Source organism: Scleropages formosus, chromosome 2 (assembly GCF_900964775.1).
Source record: "Scleropages formosus chromosome 2, fSclFor1.1, whole genome shotgun sequence".
Classification (NCBI taxonomy): Eukaryota; Metazoa; Chordata; class Actinopteri; order Osteoglossiformes; family Osteoglossidae; genus Scleropages; species Scleropages formosus.
Genome location: NC_041807.1, coordinates 21,619,469 through 21,633,187, shown reverse-complemented (window position 1 = coordinate 21,633,187; position 13,719 = coordinate 21,619,469). Strand labels below are relative to the sequence as shown.

Here is a 13,719-nt window from a genome sequence, read left to right as displayed (position 1 = left end):
CATCCGGGGTCAGTATGAAACCAAGGAAGGAGATCCTTTGCTGGTGGAACTCACACTTTTCCAGCTTGACGTACAGTCGGTTCTGTAGCAGGCGCCGTAAAACCCGTCTAACCAACTGAACGTGACTGTTAAAATCCTTGGAAAAAATCAATATGTCATCCAGGTATACGAGCACCCCACAAAGTACCAGGTCCCCCAGCACATGATTGACAAAGGCCTGAAATACACTTGGTGCATTGGCAAGCCCAAAAGGCATGACCCGGTACTCATAATGCCCCATGGTCGTACTAAACGCGGTCTTCCACTCATCTCCTTCTCGGATACGTATCAGGTTGTATGCATTCCTTAAGTCTAATTTTGTGAACCACTTTGCATCTCGGACTTGTTCTAGGGCAGCTGTGATCAATGGCATTGGATGAGGGTACCTGATAGTGATGCGATTTAGGCCCCGATAGTCTATGCACGGTCGCTATCCCCCGTCCTTTTTCTCTACAAAAAAGAAACCGGCGGAGGCAGGAGAAGTGGAGGATCGGATGATACCGGAGGCGAGCGCCTCTGTGATGTATTGCTGAAGTGCCTGCTGCTCAGGCCGTGACAGGGGATAACAGGACTACGGGGTGGTATGGTACTGGTAACAGATCAATTGCACAGTCCCATGGGCGGGTAAGGAGGTAGCTCAGCAGCACGACTGCGGCTGAAAACTGTAGCCAGTTCTTGGTACTCAGGGGGTATCTGTGCAGGCTGTGCAGATTCATTTCCCTCAATGGAGGTAACCCTGAAAGGTAACCCTGAAAGGTAACCTCAGGCATTTTCCCTCACATTGAGTTCCCCACGAAGTGAGGTCTCCGGTGCTCCAATCGAAAACAGGGTTATGAGATGCTAACCAGGGAATCCCAGAATCACCGGAACCTCAGGGGTGGCGATCAGATAGAACTGCATTGTTCATGATGAAAAGCCCCGATCACCATCTGAAGGGGGGCTGTCCGGAAATCTACAAACCTTGCCTAGGGGTTGCCATCTAACGCATTAATCTTGAGGCGCTGGGGACATTTTTTCTACGGGAATCTTGTGGTACTGGGCAAAATTAATGTCTATAAAACTGATGAATTACACCCCCAAGTGGCCGTAGCCCAGTCTAACGCACGGCCGCAAGGAGAGACATGATAAGTAATATGGCTGAGGTTAGTGCCGTACACCTGAGGCAGGCTAGAAAAAACCAGCTCGCATTGCATCAAAAACTCTGCACAGCGAGTGGAATCACCTTCGAAGCGTGCAGGCGGCAGGAGACGCGGGTCTTGAGACGGTGGAGGCTGGGACAGAGGAGACGGTGGTATTGCTGGCGGCTGCTCTGGTCTGGAGGTGGTCGCGGGGGCGGTCTTCGCCGCAACGAGCATACCTTGCTCCTGCATCGTCCCAACTAGGGACTGGAAAGCCTCCGCGAAGCTATTCAGGGTTTGCTCCATCGACCCCAAATGGTTGCCTTGTGCGGCGGAGCGCTTCTTGACGCGATGGATCTCCGCTGAGTCCGTTCCGTTGGCGGAACCTTCTGCCATGTTCTCGTCCGGAAGTAGAAGGCGGACTCAATTGCGGAGCACACAGGAGTTTGAGGGACAGGACAGGAACTATGGTCGGGGACAGGTGTGGGTCTTCGTACTGCAAACGTCGTTTATTGGGAAATCCAGAATCGTTGTCAGTGAATACAGGCGATAGGTCAAACACGAAAACACGGATCAAAAAACAGGAAGGTAGGGGTCACGGGAGAAGGAGTCGGGCGGGTGGACTGGGAACAAGGATGAAAGCGAGGAGCAGGCTCACTCAAGCAGCCGCGCTGGCTGGGTCGGCGAATAAGGTTCCGCGTCCTTCTCTGTTTGTTTTTGCCTTATATCTTGCCAGGTCCAGGTGTATCTGATTATGGTGATGGCATGGGTATGGCAGTGACCCATTGTAAGTAGTGTATCTAGCAGTGTAAGTCACCTTGGTGAATAAGGTGTGTGGGCTAGTAACACTACATAGTGTTCGTTGTAAGTCGCTTTTGCAGAAAAGTGTCTGCTAAGCAAATAAATGTAAATGTAGAATCCTCACATATTTTGATTTTCAGACTGCAATGCAGATTCACCCTATTTTGCTTTCCTAGCTTTTGAGATGTGCTGGTCATTACATATCTCCAGGACAAAAGCTATACAAAAGGAGAACTTCAGGATTATTTTGTACCCAAGGGCATCCCATGATGTTAATGATTAGCTGTCCTGAACTGGAATCCCCTTGAACCCTATTCTACATGTGATGTCCATTGCAGCCATCTTCACCACCCCACCTCCCATTTTAGACTGCCTTGTCAATTATTCAAATTGAGCTATTGGACCAGAAGCGGAGTAAATTAAATTGACCATCCCCGAAGCCCAAACAGCTGGGCCTGCTGATCAGTTAAATATCTATTTACCACATCCTTAAAATAAAGAGGCTTGAGTTTGTTTCCTAATTTTTTTTGGCCTCCCACTTCTTTCTTCCATTTCTGGACTGCTGGAAATTAAAGCAAAATGTTTTGTAAAGCCTCACTGTGGCCTGTTACTGGAGTAGTGGGGTTAACCTGATTAGATGGCTGATGAAATTAAGTCTGTAAGTGGGGAAAAAACATAAGTACTGAGTACAGGGGACTGTTCATGTGGCACACAGCATATTCCAGAGGTATAATGAAAACCTCTTTTCTTCTTTGAACATATCTGATTTTCAGAATAATATGTTGATTTAATAATAATAGGCAAATTTTAGTTGCAGTACCCAAGCTAAAAGTAGACATTGCAATAATCCTTACATGATAATACATGTTGCGCCATGAGGAAAAAAATGCATATTAAATGGTATTTGGATGGAAAATGTCTCTATGTCATCGGATGGTTTCTGTTTAACAGGGAGAAAGGTAACCTTGTTTGTTCTTGGGGTAGCATGGAGACCTCTCCCAAGTGATTATATCTATTCACCACTGAAGGTGGTCACATGTCTTCAGCTGCTCACCACACTTAGCTAACAGATGAGATTAAAGGCTTTGCACCTGTCACTTGAGCAGAGACAATAAACAGAGAACCACAATTAACCACAATTAGGGATAATGAGCATGGGAGTGGTTCTGTTATTTTCCATAGAGCAGGTGGGTGGTAAGAACTATGTCATGGGGAGAGCCCACTGGCTACTGAGGTGATCGAAGTCAGATTTGTCCAGACCTAATGAGAAAATATAGTATGATCAATGTCACACAGTCCAGAATGTGAGAGGCACTGATTCCTGCCCCTTCCAGATCGAATGGTGTGCAATGGACAAAGAGCAAGAGCAGAAAACAAAAGCGGAAATTAGGAAAGCTGGGGACACCCGAGATGTACACTGACAGTGTTCCTTCAGTTGCCTGTTTCCAGGCAGTTAGCCCAGATTATGGTACTGTCGAGGTGGTAATGAGATGAACTGATTTTGGGCATGTGGCATGAAGGTGATTTGGTCACAAGTAAACACACAATTAAACACACATTCAGGCAAGCAGCAGTGGCCCACACCCACTGACTGATAGCATGCTGCTGCTTGGAAGAGGCCATAACTTGATTGGCACTCAACCCATCTGCTGTTCTTTGCATTGAATATTTCATTTCAGAACACATTCATTGTGTAGTTCCTGTAATCTTCCAAACCAAATTTGCTCTCTAGCAGTTTTTTTTTTTTTTTTTTTTCTCCGTTCCCTTGGGATATAGGAGGGAAGGTATAACTGTCAGGTCCAAGTGCAGCAGATACTGCCCTAAAAACTTTGTATCTTCATACAATCATACTCATCTGTCCTTCGCTCCCAGAGCTCACCTATAGTTTCCTTTATTCAGGCTCAAATCATATTACTCATTATACAGCTCCAGTTATAGTGATGTGCTTGCCAGAAATGCCTGTAACAAAGAGCACTTTCCCTTTAACTTCAAAGGCAGCAAGATTATTGTTGGTCTGAAAACATGGATACTGAGAGCACCAAATGGCTCGAATAAGAATAGGAGAAGCAGGCTTTTTGTCATCTATGGCAAGATACTGCAAAAATACACTCTTCCTTACATGAATGGTGTGTTTCCCCTTGATAAATAATGGCAGTTTTTTTACCATAGTTTCCCCAGCACTTCTTGTGTATTAAAAGGCAAGCCCTAACAAAAAACAGTATTTGCGGATGAAGTTCATAACCTTGGAACGTTAACCACTTCGCAGTATTGAGGATTCTCAGAGTTGTTTTATTAACAGTACAGTTCTTCTTGGTGTTTAGTTCACAGGAAATTTTGTAGGCTGTGATTTTAATGTCACAACAAAGACAGAATGATTCCAGCTATCTCAAGTGAAGACCATGTGAGAAAAGTTTTTGCCTGTTGCTTGCCATATATATATATATATATATATATATATATATATATATATATTTTTTTTTTTTTTTTTTTTTCCTCCAAACACTAATTTTGAATTAGGAAACATTACTTAATCCCACTCTTGAGAAAGGTTTAATTACAAGTGATGCCACCTGGGTAGGAAACTGGTATTTCTCATTAACTTAAAATGTACTTAAGATGTGGAGTTCAGGTGTAGCTGTTGCTGTTTGTATTGCGCTGGTTTGCAGCTCAGCAAAACGAATGCATGTCAGGGGATTCTGGGGACAGATGTTACAAGCATTGCCTGCTGTCTTCCGTCAGGTGTCTCCCACTCCATTTCTTCCTCTTTGTAGCCCAGCTTAGGTCAAGCCTGGAGTGCTTTTTGATTGAGAAAGTGCCGTGTGCCATCTTATCAAGATGATCCTAATGCGCCATATTGTTTCATCAAGATTATCTGTCTGCCTGTCTATCATAATCCCAGCTTTGGATGTTTAATTGTCTGGTGCTGTCACAACAGAGTGTCTGGGGGAGAGAGCTGCAGAGCAGGAGAGTAGTCATTAGGAGCTTGGTGTCTAACTTTCCATTAGTCAACAATGCCCTGACAGGGAGTGATTGAAATGTTTTCATCAGCCATTCATATGGTTTATTTTTTATGACAACGCCCATATAATCAACTGAGCTGTCTACTCTTCATAAAATGTTAAGTATCACAATGATAAATAAGGTGCAACACATTTGCTCTGTAAATTCTCCTGTGTGAAAATAGATGCAAGAGGATTAAGTTCAGCCATTGTTTTGGCATCGATATGGTTTGGAAGAAATCTCATTGTAACATGTTATCCCCCATCTCACTTTCTTTCAACAGAGGACCTGCTTCCACCAGGTTTCCCCAACATCGACATGGGCCCGCAGTTAAAAGTAGTGGAGCGTACACGTACAGCAACCATGCTGTGTGCTGCGAGTGGTAATCCAGATCCTGAGATCACCTGGTTCAAGGATTTCCTGCCCATAGATCCCAGCGCAAGTAATGGGCGAATCAAACAGCTGCGGTCAGGTATGGAAGTAATCAGTAGCTATATATAAAGAAAAAGGGTGATCAGTATGGTTATCAAGGTTCTTTATGATTATTGTCTTGGTGTGAAGATGAATGAAACTTTTGATTAGAGCTTTACTTCTGTTCACCTTGGTACTTATAGCCAAAAAAGGCCAAATGTGCAGCATTGGTAGTTTGACTCAGAGTTCATCTACTGATCATTTGATTTATTTGGGCTGTGCCTAAAAAAAAAAAAAAATGTAATACTATAATGCAATACTATAAGTGCATGCACTGAAAGGATTTAACATAAGATGTGCCATATCTTGATCCTGCTGGCACAGTAGTTAGAGACGAAGTTTCACCCCATTGATTTAACTCTATTGAAAGACCCAATAAACAAAGTCTAATTATATATGTAATTATGTTAAGGCCAGGGGCCACCCTGGTCATCAGAAGGTTGATGTTGCGGGTCAATGCTTTATTACCACCAGAGAAATCCAATAGATTGCACTTGAATTCAAGTTGTTGAGGTAAACTGAGGGTGGGTGAACAACGAATTGGCTACAACATGCTTAGTGTCCTGCATTTCTGCATCGTACATTTTGCCGTCTACCAAAGACACATTCTCTAAGTTGTACAGGCAGAATCAAAGCAGAAAGATGGACACATGTCTGCAAAGCCATTTGTGGACAGAATTAAACTCAGAAAAATGTATAGAAAGGGATACAATTTACCTTAAATTTGGAGAAAAGCTGTTCAACTTGCAGAATTGCTTTTCTCAAGAGTTAAAGAGCCAGCAGATCTTGCCTGGGGTGTCACAGGTTCTAGAAGGGCCTGTAGCGAAGTGATAACATGGAACTGTGGTTGATTCCTCTATTACAATATAGTGTGCAGCTCTTAGAAGGTGGGTAGTCGGGGCAGTTTTGGTATTGTAGCATAAGGTTTTCAGTTACACTAATATTGAGAACCAGTGCTGTCTATTTGGGCGGGGGTCCTGAGGTTAGGGTGTGCTGCCAGTGCCCAGTTAGGCCACATTGAGATACCAGCTCTTGCATCTTAAATTTCTTTCCCTCCCCTGCCAGGCTAAGGTCAAAGGGATGAGTTTGACATGGTGCCTGCTGAGCTTGCTGTCCAGAAGGGCATTTTTAGTCACATGGCCTAAAGTTTATCAAAAACCCACCAGGGACCATCAATAAGTTTCATTTTAGTTTTAATCTGATAGTTTTAAGATGAAATAAACATAAGGGATTTTGATTGATTTTATTTAAATCGAGCTGGGTCAGGACATGAGTCTAAAAAAATGGAAAAGCCAGTAACAAGGCTGTGCTGCAGAAGTTCTGGGATTTGTCACTACTCACATGGCACACCCGAGGACAGTCCCCATACAACCAGCAGCATGAGGCCTGTGGAGTGATCATCAGTCAAGCTGTTGATGTCCCAGGGTCACATGGTCCAGGGCTTAGGTGCAATTCCATTTGACCAGTGATACCTCTTCAACAAGACAGACCTCCAAAACTAATCCTAAATGTCTTCCCCTGTCTCTGTGCTCTGTAATTTTTATCACTGTGTATTTTTGCTTTTTATTACTGTCAGACGTTTGTCTGGGTTGTGTGAATTGCTCTGATGTGATATCTGTTCTGTCTTTGTGTCCTATCGCCATTCATCAAGAGTCCCAGGTCCTGATTTAGTTAGCCTCACTCTAATTTTCTCAAAGCTCTTAGAAAAAGAAAACAAATACTAACATACTTAACATAACTAAAAACCCTAACATATCTTCTATTGCAAACTAATGAAATAACAGATATTCTATATTTTCAGTGTAGATCCACAACTCCATATTTTGCTACAAGGAAATGTACAAATTTTATTCAAATGCAAATTAGAATTTTGTTAATTTGCCATCTATGCACTATTTTCTCCCTTGAATAAAACTTATTTGTATTATTATATAAATAATTTGTCAAGTTACTTCCCACAACAAATCCAGGACAGCATGCATTACACAGTTCCAAAGAAAACCATTAGATATTCCACTGACATCATTCAGGTTGTAAGCACCTTTCTTAAGAATAAAGCAACAAGCTCACTCCAGCGTACAGTTTCACGGTTACAAGTTCGCTTATCAGTAGCACAAATGTGTTCTCATTTTACTTATTTACAGAATTTGTTTTTCTGTATGAACGAGGGGAACATTACATAACATTTTCTGCACAGAGAATGTCACATATATGAATTAAAACAAAATGGTGTTTAAAAACAAACTTGCTGTTCTCTTGGGGTCACAAATATTGATTCTTTCCCACCTGAAATGAATTGTTTGTTTTTCCCCCTTTTTTTAACTATAATTTCCAGAAGCCATTGGTAAGTGCCTAAGTCCACAAATTCCCTCTTGCCCCAAAGCAGATGGCATTTCAGCTGCTTTTAAAATGCATGCCACACCACCTCCTCCCTTTTCTCTCTCAGTCCCCCCTTAGCACCACCTCCTCGATTTTTTTTTTTCTGCCACTCTCCAGACTGACCGTTAAAATTCGTGGATTAAGAAGATCGGAGGCGTAACAGCTCAGGGCGTTCCTGTCCCTCCCTACCTTCAGGCTCGCATTCTATCTCATCGCACCTCCCCTGAATCCTCTCGCACAGTCTCTCAGTCTGAAAGCTTCTGACCGTTTCACAGCCGTTGGCCCAACATGCAGACAAGTCCATGTGCCAGAGAGGAATTTTTTGTCAGCGATATAAAAAATGGTATCTTGTCTGTTTATTTGACTGCATGGAGGCACAAAGCTGGTCTTGACGAGCTCATTGAGATCAAGGTGACCCTCCCCAACGCAACCTTGCAGTCCAGCAGTACCTTCCCAGCCTTGGATGTGTGCACTAGAAGCTTGTAATCAGAGAGCAACCCTAGAGGCAATATCCCTCATTAAAAAAGATGTTGGGAAACCAACGTTACAAATGGATTAGGCATCTGAAGGGAAATACTTACACTGTGTGAATCTCTGTTTTGGCTTCAACTTCAAAATAAATATTATTGAATTGAAGTTAGAAGTATGATATTTTGTAAATTTTCTTTAACATCCTTATTTTATGAAGGTTTGAGAAACCCCAAATTCATTCCTGTACTTTTGTTGCCACATTTCTAGTTTTTTAAACAGGAATGTACATAATGATTTGTGACTAACTTGAAGATGGATTATTCTTTTTTAGTTGTTATGGGAATGCTTTTATTCAGAGCAATATTAATTTTCACCTGTCTGGATACTTCACTGGAATCAAATCAGCTATTTAATTTTGCCTGTTCTATCATTTAATCATCAACCTTCAGGTTGCAAATCCATGAGCTTATTGATTACTCCACATGCTGACCTGTACATATTTTGTACCAAATTTAGATTTTGATACCAAGGAACAGAGGAACAGGCACTTATAATGCTGAGTACATCTTCTTCAACCCTTGAGTATTTGGTCACCGGGGAAGTCTGAGTGCAGCGACTCGAGCAAGAAAAGTCTCGTCCGCCTGGCAGGGCACAGTGTTCACAAGAACACTGGACCCCATGACAAAACACAGACAGCTGCTGTCATTTAACAAGTTGGTGCATTGAATAGCACCCTCCCACTCCGTGCCTTTCATCTGTACTCCAAAAGAAACAAAAACACACAGGTGTCACAGCTAGGCTGAAGGAAGTGTTGGCTGCTGCGCTTCTCCTAGGAACCCAAATATGATTCCATTGGGTTAAAATGATCTTGAGTAAGCCATGCTTGCTCTTTTGTTTAGAGTGTTTAGTGGCTTCAGCACACTGCTGGAGCTTTTCAACTCCACTGTGTTCGTGCACAAGGTTCTTAAAGAACATCTTGGAGAGTGTACACTATTCCCTCAAAGCAGCCACAGAATAGAAGAGAAAAATTCCTGTAACTTATCATTCTCAAATGGACGATTTGTACTATAGACAGTCCCTCCATCTTACAAAGAAAAATTTTTATAAAGTGATTTTTTTTATTTATAAATACAAGACATAATTACCATAATAGTAAAAAGCAAATAAGTCACACTAACAAACAACCAATTAGCAAATAAGGGGTAACAGATATTGAGAACTTAGCACAGCATGAGCCAAACCGTAACTGTGAAGGATACCACATAGTAGCTCTGAAGTCATGCCTCTCAGCTGTCAAAAAACATGCAAACTCAAAATTCCATCTTTGTAAATACAGGGCAGTGTTTAGTAAACTGAAGTTGAGGTATTAAATGAAACAGTTTTTAACCTCGAGTTCTCGTAAACCAAATGCTGATACCTTTGGATGAGTGTTTAATGGTTTTACGTCATTTAAAATTAATTGCATTTTGACATTTGGGACAGAGGTGGCACTGTGGTGAATTGTATCTCTTAAAGAGGCCACAGTTGGTAAGGAGGGGAAGTAAAGTAATGCTTCACTCCCTCCCCAAATATACAGTGTCCATTTTATGCTGTGTTCCCTGTAATGGCCAAAGAATGATGATGTTTGGGCCAAGAGACCAGGCTATTTTTCTGAAGGCTGATAGATGAGGCCATTTAAGAACAGACAGAAGAAAATGGGCACCATAACTACACAGACAGGGCATCACTAGTTCTACACCCCCATGCTCATACACATCAGCCTGTGCTTGAAAGCCACTATGACGTGGCCGTTGGCCATTATTCTCTTTCTTTTGAATTGAAATGAATCAAAATGGAAAATACTACAGCATTGTGTGGTAGAAAAAGAGTCAGAGCAAGTGACTGAGAGATATGAAAGCTTCTGCTTTGTTCAGCTGTGAGAACACTCCGGGGAGGGGTGACTCCTTACGTAAACACTAAGGTTTCAAGGTCAGTTTGGCCGTGTTGATGAGATATTTGGAGGTAGGGGGGTGGAGGATCTGATGCTGAGATGAACCATGTGAGTGCAGATGGACGGCTGCTGTAGACAGATTGTCGCTGTTTTTTAAAGCAGCACTGGATTCTCCACCCTGTGGTCTCATGCTATGCCAGAGAGGGCCATTGTGGAGAACAACCCACCAACTGCAGTGCTGAAGTTCAGGAAGAGAGTGCAGGGAACAAGGACGTTGCTCATCTTTTGAGATCTCTTTGTATTTTGATGTGCTTGCCGTATTCCTAATGTTGTCCACAGAGACTACAGTGGATCGTTTGCTTGCTCCCATTGCACAATGACACTTATGATTAGCCAGGCCTCTGTAGAGTTGTTGTGTCCTGCTTCGAGGGGTGGTTTAAATGTCCTTTAACAAGCCATAACTGAATTAAGGATAAAAGGGGTTGAGACCATGAGTGGGGAAAAAAAAAAGGTGTTTCTAGCAAAATAAGGGAAGCTTTTCATGATACCAAAAACTTAGTGTCAGTGAGGGCAACCTTTTCTGGAAAGAAATAAGTGTTGCATCAGGCGAGGAAACCAGAAAGCATTTTAAATTTTTTATTTGACATTTCAATCAATGTCAAATCCCCTTTTAGATTTTTGACCAACAATATGGACTAATTTCACTGAACAGTATAGACCCTGTGATCCATGGAACTTTTTCTGTCATTACTGAGCATGATTAGGGAAACAAACCTAACTCAGACATGATTATATCAAGGGAAGAGGATGGCATGGCCTGCAAAACCCTGTATATAGTTTTATCCTACATTTTTATTTCATTGATGGGGCTCATTGCAGTTCAAGGCTTAGGAATTGGAAACTTTATCTGCAGGAGACTGCTCAGCTTACTGGTTTTAAAATGATTTCCATTGTTGCATATTCCTCGTTCAATTTCCCTGCCACTCCCTTCTTCAGTGATTTCCATTATTAACCTCAAGTTACTGTTTTGCTCCACAATCCTGCTTTGTTAACCTTTAACTAATAACAAACCTGACCTCCTCTAACCTCAAAATAGCAACTTTTAATCCTAACTTGTACCTTAGCTAACCCTAATTAGTTCTTTAGCTAATGCTGCAGACTGCAGTTACTGCTGCCCTCAAAATCTAACCAATTAACTGTCCCAGTCCTTCCCCCTAACCCCTTAAATCAAAATTCACTTTTAAAAAAATGTCTTCTGGATGTTTTGCCTGGTTCTCGAAGACTCTGCAGATGAAAACCAAAGGGACTTTTCTTGCAAACTTTTCTTCCAGCTGAAGGTAGAGCAATTGAATAAATCTCCTCATTGTGCACCACTTTTATTGCAAAAGAGAGGGCTTCTGAGTCTCTTGTTATAAAGAATCCTTTTAGATTTGCATTGATTTAATGTGACTGAAGTCACTCGTTTAGAAACACAAGGGCCTTTCGCTGTAACACGGCTGCCTCACTTGATCTGAAGTACTTCTGTGAGACTGCGGCTTGGGCAGGTAGTTTGGTTTATCTTCTGTAACAATAAAGCCACGGGACAGAGCCATAGAGATTTGAAGCCTTTTGTTTAATATTCTTTTACGCTTCAGTCGTTTCTCATTTTTTCTTCTGCACAAAGGCCTATGGGTAGGTGACACAGGAATTTGCGGGTGCAGAGGAACACTGTAGATAATCGAAAACTAGGCAAAGCATCCCTTTTCCCCTTTCTGACTGCCTCCTGGCTGCTGGTGAACAAAGGAACACTTTGTATTCAAAGCAGGAACAAACACAAAATAAGTGTTTTTTTTTTTTTTTTAAATAAGCTGCAGGGTTTTATCCTGTTATACTGCCTCATACTATGTATAATTGCACCTAGATCCTTGATCTTACTGTAAAGGGGTCAGTCTCGTGAACTTTAAACTAAACCAAGTAAGAAAACTGTCTGTTACGACAATGAGCAGTCCTCATTTCTTTGTACATTTTTGCTCACAATGTTGGAAGCCGTGATGATTTAGCAAAAATTTTGATATCAACATCTTAGGCCCTTTAGTATCTTTCTTAATGATTAATCATTTTTACTTCCATGAGATTTAGGATTTAATGAGAACCCACGGTGTTATAGTAATTACACAAAAATTAATGACGTTTTTAAGGTATGAAAAACAAAATGTCGACTTATCTTGTCTTCATGTTTTGTCTTATCTTGTTGATGAGACATCATGGAAGAATCAAAATTTATATGTTGTCTGTACCAACAAGCACTTCAACAAACAGTAATGAGAGACGTGTCCGGACATCATAATTTCCCTTAAAATATTTTTATTGTTTATAGCAGATATTTAGCAATATGTATGAACTATTTCACATTTTGAAAAAGATTTATTTGGGTGGTTTAAAAAAAACAATTATTAAAAAAACTGTCCATTTGATTATAAACATTTGAAATGCAAACTCATTACAGTAATGACATTTTTAGTAAAAAAAAAATATATATTTTTTTTAATTATCTCTAAAAATGTGAAAGGTCATAATAAAAATATTTTGTTTTTTGAAAATGGCATTGAAGACAGATAGCTTCTTTAAAACTAAGTAACTGAATTTAGCACAGACATCATTTGTTATTGGTTCATGAGACTGACCTAAGGGGATGCGTGGGCCTTTGGGGCTAGATGGTGACTTGTAGTTTGTTAACACTGTGCTCGAAGATGCAGCTTGGTTCTGGAATGGTAAGTCAGCAGGAGGAAGAGCAGAGTCCACCCCATGCCACGCTATTTGGGTACTGCTCCAGGCACAATGAGCCTTTTGGCAACACCATGAATACAGTGGGGACACTTTATGTGAGTTGTAGAGATTCCTTTAAAGTGGGACATATCAAAATGACGATAGCTGATAATAAATATAAACATGGGAACTCAAGTCTTGACCAAACATTATTTATTAGTGCCATGTGCATAAGCATTGAATAGATAAGGGGAATTCATAGGAAAATAATTGACATTTGTTCCTGTTCCTTTGCAAAACCAGCAGAGCTTTGTAAACTGTTAAAAAAGTCTGCTAATTATAGCTTAAACCATAACAATTAACAGTGCATAAATAAATTCATCCATAAACCAAAAAATAAGTAATTCTAATTTAAAACTTTTACTAAACTCTTCTGTTTTCCATTTGTGTTTCTTCCAGAGGGTACTCCTATTCGAGGTAAGACAATGACCACAGTGGTTTTAATGATAACCAGGTAACCGAATGATAACTAACCTTAACTCCTAATACCTAACAAATAACTGCCGCAAAAGCACGTGGTTAGAAACAATTTACTCTTACATTTTTTTCAAGGGTCTGTGACAACTGTGTTCAGGTTGGTGTTACTTGTGCTGTTTTACCCTGATCTGTGATTTTCCCCACCCCATTGTTTTTGATTTGACTTCTGTTGAATATCCTTCATTGTGTTGAGTTTTATGTGTGTTTATCCACCAGTGTGTTGAGTCT

The 13,719-nt window shown here is 41.1% G+C and overlaps 1 protein-coding gene across 6 annotated transcripts in view; it reads left to right on the top strand.

Annotated features, from left to right (window-relative positions):
* Positions 1 to 13,719, top strand: part of LOC114912536 (receptor-type tyrosine-protein phosphatase S-like) — a 150,168-nt gene that overhangs the window by 127,589 nt on the left and 8,860 nt on the right. For 5 of the 6 annotated variants that reach the window (XM_029259771.1, XM_029259766.1, XM_029259769.1 and 2 more), the window contains 2 exons: positions 5,242 to 5,430; positions 13,414 to 13,431. In XM_029259771.1, coding sequence (XP_029115604.1) covers positions 5,242 to 5,430; positions 13,414 to 13,431 — 207 coding nt within the window. The remainder of the gene's footprint in view (positions 1 to 5,241; positions 5,431 to 13,413; positions 13,432 to 13,719) is intronic. The other variant, XM_029259773.1, reaches the window with a different exon arrangement.